The sequence below is a fragment of the Coturnix japonica genome, chromosome 2 (genome assembly GCF_054131305.1).
Source record: "Coturnix japonica strain WE chromosome 2, WE-NBRP24, whole genome shotgun sequence".
In the NCBI taxonomy this organism is placed as follows: Eukaryota; Metazoa; Chordata; class Aves; order Galliformes; family Phasianidae; genus Coturnix; species Coturnix japonica.
In genome coordinates this window covers 64851863-64857389 of record NC_140664.1, presented here as the reverse complement: position 1 = coordinate 64857389, position 5527 = coordinate 64851863, and the positions used below count along the sequence as shown (strand labels likewise).

At 44.4% G+C, this 5527-nt stretch overlaps 1 protein-coding gene across 1 annotated transcript; it reads right to left on the bottom strand.

The window, feature by feature from the left end:
- Positions 1-2641: 2641 nt before the first annotated feature.
- On the bottom strand, positions 2642-5282 carry LOC146761865 (uncharacterized). The gene is made up of 2 exons (XM_085537702.1): positions 4387-5282; positions 2642-4339 (listed from the first exon to the last, which is right to left on the bottom strand). Exon 2 carries the CDS (start codon positions 3995-3997, stop codon positions 2759-2761), a length of 1239 nt encoding a protein of 412 aa, XP_085393828.1. The 5' UTR covers positions 3998-4339; positions 4387-5282; the 3' UTR covers positions 2642-2758.
- Between the last annotated feature and the right edge of the window lie 245 nt (positions 5283-5527).

Below are 5527 nucleotides of genomic sequence, written 5' to 3'. Positions count from 1 at the left end.
CCTCTAAAACATATCCCAACAGTTGCATTCACAATAGTCAAAATATTCCCTTCTACATTAAATTCTATACTGATACGTTTATACAATCATTGTTAATTCATGTTCTCATTTTCCTTGACGGAGGGTTTCGTGACAGTTTTACTTTCAAATCACCCGCTGGACTAGTGACTCTCCATTCGTGATTTTGTACTGGACCCTTAACACGACTAGCATGTGTCCATCCTTTTTCAGCAGTTCTGATGGCAGTATTGGTAGTCAATAATACTAGATAGGGACCTTCCCAGCGAGGCTGCAGTGTGGTTTCTCTCCAGGTCTTTATCAGAACCCAATCTCCAGGCTTTATTCGATGGAGGGTAATGTCCAGAGGGGGTCTTTGAGTCAATTGTCCCTTTTTCCACAATTCCTGTTTATACTTCATTAATTCCGTGATATAAGCTTGAATGTTCTTATCTAACACCCCCGGGTGATCTTTAGGGGTTCCCGCATCATATGGCATTCCGTATAACATTTCGAAGGGAGATATTCCTATGTCAGCCCGGGGCTGGGCCCTAAGGTTTAAGAGGGCAAGGGGAATGCATTTTATCCATGAGAGCTTAGTTTCTAGTGTTAATTTGGCCAATTGCTTTTTTTAGTTCCCCATTCATTCTCTCTACTCGCCCTGAACTCTGTGGGTGCCAGGGAGTATGTTCTTCCCATTTTATTCCCAAGGCTTCAGCTATATTTCTAGTGATTCTTGATGTAAAGTGTGGTCCTTGATCTGAATCTATTACTTCTGTTACCCCATACCTAGGGATGATTTGTTCGAGTAATATTTTTGTTACTACCTGAGCTGTTGCTTTAGTTGTGGGGAATGCCTCTACATAATGTGTGAGGTGGTCTATTATGACTAATACATATTTATATCTTCCTACTTTAGGGAATTCGGTAAAGTCAGTTTGGACTCTAGAAAATGGCCTAGTGGCCAAGGGTCTTCCCCCCATAGGCAGTTTTCTTTGTACGGCTCTGTTTATCTTTAAGCACGTAATACATCCTTGAGTAATATGTCTAGCTAAATTATGTAGGCCTATACACATGTACTTAGTGGCAAAATGATCTATTAAAGCTTGGCTTCCCCAGTGGGTCCGTTCGTGCAACTGGGTCAGCACCTGAGATGCTATTGACTTAGGCAGTACCTCTCTCCCGTCAGCTAAATACCACCTCCCTTCTGTGTTTTTAGTTATTCCCATTTGATTCAGTTTTTGTTCTTCCTTCGGTGTAAACGAAGGGGCCTCATCATGTGTCAATTCTTCCTGCCTCTCCTGCCTCAGGACCAATTCCCTGAGGGCAGCTTGCTTAGCTTCTAGGTCTGCTGCATTATTTCCTCTAGTCTTGTAATCGGTCCCCTGTTGGTGTCCTCTAAGGTGTACCACTGCTATCTTCTTTGGTTTTCGTAGGGCCACTAAGAGTTGCTTTATTAATTCTTGATGTATTAAGTCCTTTCCTTGGGAATTTATCAATCCCCTTTCTTCCCAAATCTTCCCAAAGGTATGTATTACCCCATAACTATATTTGGAATCGGTATAGATAGTGCCCTCTTTTCCCTGTAATCTTTTTAGTGCCTGTAAAACAGCATACAGCTCGCAAGCTTGAGCTGACCAAGTGTTACTCAAGGGTCCTGATTCCAATACCTGGAGGGTCTTTCCATCTACTATTGCATAACCTGATCTTCTCTTTCCCTCCACTACTCTAGAGGATCCATCCACAAATAATTTTTCCCCTTCTCTTAATTCTTCTTCTTCTAAATCTGGTCTGATTTTTGTTTGTTCTTCTATCGTATGTAAACAGTTATGAATGAGTCCCACATTTTCAGGTTTTCCATATAAGAATTCTGCAGGATTCTGGAGACTTGTGATCTCCAGGGTTAAGTTAGGGGCTTCCAGTAAGATACCCTCATACTTTAGAAGACGAGAATCAGATATCCATTTTTCAGCTTTTTGTTGGAGCACATTTCTAATATTGTGGGGAGATAGTACCTTTATATTGCTGTTAAAAGTAATTTTCCTGGCTTCTTCTACCAATAACGCACACCCAACAATTGCTTGTAAGCAAGTGGGCCATCCTCGGCTCACAGGGTCTAATAATTTTGACAAATATCCAACGGGTTTCTTCTTCCCTGCCCAATCCTGTGTTAAAACCCCATACGCTGTACCACTGTCTATGTTAACGAATAAATAAAAGGGTCTTTTTAAGTCAGGCAGGCTCAAGACAGGGGCATTGATGAGATCCTCCTTCAGCTTTTGTAGATTCTCTTCATCTTGTCTATCCCACTTTATTAATCCATCGGTACTGAGCTTTTGATATAGGAACTTTACTTTACTGCTATAATTTTCAATCCATTGTCTACAATATCCCACTAATCCCAGCAATTGTCTTATTTGTCTCTTATTGTTTGGCGACGTCAGGGACAATATTCCTTGTATCCTTTCAGGATCTATCTTCTTTTCTCCTTTACTCAGGTAATGCCCTAGATATCTAACCTCCTCTTCCACAAATTGCAATTTCCTTTTTGATACTTTAAGTCCTTTCAGTCCCAAAAAGTTCAGCAATTTAATACTTTCTTTCCGAACCTTTCCCTCATCCTCTCCAGCAATTAATAGATCATCTACATACTGTATTAATTTGGTATCAGGATCTAGCTGATACTCTTGCAGGATCTGTTCTAGGGCTTGCCCAAACAAATTAGGGGATTCTGTGAAGCCTTGGGGGAGTACAGTCCATCTTATATTCTCTCCTCCTCCCTGTTTTCAGGCTTCCTAAATTTTTGCTGTCCTGGAATTCGATTTTGCGTCCATCCCCCCATTTTCCTTTCCAATTCCCTACTTTCTCTGACCGCTGTTACCATCATCCTAACCTGCCTATTATGTCTTTCTTCCTCCCTTCTTACATATACCTTCTGAGCTTCCCTCAAAAGTTCATCAAGCCCCCGATCCTGCCAATTTTCTATCTTTTCTAGTTTCTTGCGGATATCTTCCCAAGCCTTAGCTACGAACTGTGTTTTGAGCAGAGCCTGGCCTATCGGTGTATCGGGATCCAATCCTGAATATAGTTGTAAATTCTTGCGTAACCTTTCTAGCCATTCAGTGGGTGTTTCCTCCTTCTTTTGTCTTTCATTAAAAGCTTTATTTATATTCTGACCTCTTGGGACTGCCTCCCTAATGCCCTGGATAATGATAGTTCGCAGGTCCTGCATGTGAGTCCTATGATGTTGATTTTGATGGTCCCATTGCGGATTCTGTAAGGGCCATTTAATATCCGCAGCGGGCCCGTGGGCATGTTGAGCATCCCAAATGCGCATCCCTGCACGCCTAATCATACCTCTCTCTTCTGCTGTGAACAGTATACTTAGAATAGATTGTAGTTCCTCCCAGGTATAAACATTTGGCCCTAAGAACTGATCTACTCTGTCTGCCACCCCCAGGGGATCTTCTAGTATATTACCCATTTCCTTCTTAAAATCTCTAACATCCCCTGAATTTAAGGGCACTGATATAAACCCCATCTGAGGTTGTGGACCTCCCATGGGCATTTCTCTTAAAGGGTAGAGGTTATTTTGTCGTGCCTTTGCCTGTGTCACAGGCCCTCCCCCTTCTATCTTTTGTACTTCTCCCTCTCTCGAATCCATCTGCCCATGATCCAACTGAGGAGGAGAAGGTAGGGGAATTGCTGGTGGTAAAGCATATGGTGGGGGTCCCACTAAGGCCTCCTCTTCCCTTCGAGGCTTACGTTTTTCGACATCTTTTTCTGTTCGTGTCAAATTAAAAATGGGGACTCCTAAACCCTCCGGGCGAGTGACCCATACTGCTGCATAGTCACTTTCTTCTTGATTGAAAGGGGTTTTGGAGTTTACCCAAAAATTTAATTGCTGTTGTACCCAATCTTCATTAGAACCATACTTAGGCCACCATACTGCCGGGCCAATTTGTTGTCCGCTCCAAATTTCTACACAATAATAAATCATCGTTTAGAAGGGGCGGATGGTTTAGTTTTACACTGCCCCATCTCGTTCTTTACTTCTTGCTCTCTTGTTTTATTCAACGTCTGTAGCTCCCCCTAGTGCCCGTAGCTCTAGGGGAACACCTAAATAATAATCATCCCTAGTGTCCGTAGCTCTAGGGGAACACCTGAATAATAATCATCCCTAGTGCTCGTAGCTCTAGGGGAACACCTAAATAATAATAATCATCCCTAGTGCCCGTAGCTCTAGGGGAACACCTAAATAATAATCATCCCTAGTGTCCGTAGCTCTAGGGGAACACCTGAATAATAATCATCCCTAGTGCTCGTAGCTCTAGGGGAACACCTAAATAATAATAATCATCCCTAGTGCCCGTAGCTCTAGGGGAACACCAAAGAATAACCCTCCATAGAGCCCATAGCCCTAGGGGTTGTGGTGGTGAAAGGGTCCCGCTTATACCCTGTACCCACCCTTCGGCGTGCCCTCACTCAGTGTTGCATTCACTCGCTTCCCCCAGGTCGTGGCCCACGCCCTCGCGGGCAATGGGAACCGCACTACTGTGGGGTCCACACTCGCTCGGGTTAGTGCCGGCTGCCGGCCCCCCTTCACAAGCACACAACACTCGCCACACGCCGGATTCCCAACCCAGACCGGACTATACTCACCTGTCCTGCGTCTTCGTCCGGACTTTCGTGCACGAAATTTAAAGGGTTAACCGGTTTTTACTTGCCTTTGTGTTTTAAATTTCGGATCGTCGGCAGGAGTAGGGCGGGAGGATAGGAGCCGAGGCCACCTATTTAGGCGGGGCGCCCCCTCAGGCTCGTACCCACGCCAGTATTCCCGTCCGAGTCACGGCGCCAAATTGTCATCAATTTACAAGCAATGAGCCGATAATGTTCCAATTAGAAACTTTTATTAATTGTAGCGGGTAAAACAAAAAGGCAATTCAGCGCTGGGCGACAGGGGAATCATCGTTCCTCCAACTGCCGCGCCTTCCCGTCCCTTGCAACTTCTTTTGTAAGGTCCATCCCGAGTGTATTGTCCTTTAATTGGTCGGTCGTGATCGTGCCACTTGGTGTGTCGTTCCTTGGTTGGTCCTTCCGTGAAACTTTGTATCCATCGGGGCGCGCTTTGCCTGTAACTATGCAGAGTACACAATCTACCCATAAAATTAGAGTGTTCTGCAACCCTTGTGGCCTCCATATTCCACCATCACATCCCGGTCCTAATGAACAAGCACTCCACCACAATGCTACCACATCCCGGTCTTAATGAGCAAACATTTTATCACAATAGCTAGGTAGCAAAGTCCTTAGCTGCAGCAAATAAGAATGAGCCCAAGTACAGCAGCTGCAGAAACGAAGAAAAAGAGCTGTTTACCTTTAAACAGACTCAGGTGTCATTTCTAACAAGAAATGCCCTCAACTTCACTGCCAACCCTTAATGAGGTCTGGAAAGGGGTGGATCCTGGCTTCACAGCTTCTATGCACTCAGGTACATTGCTTACACCTGAGCTCTCCTGGGTTGGCCCTG

Excerpts from the sequence above, each read along its gene's own strand:
- LOC146761865 (XM_085537702.1), bottom strand. The coding sequence starts at position 3,997 with ATGATTTATTATTGTGTAGAAATTTGGAGCGGACAACAAATTGGCCCG.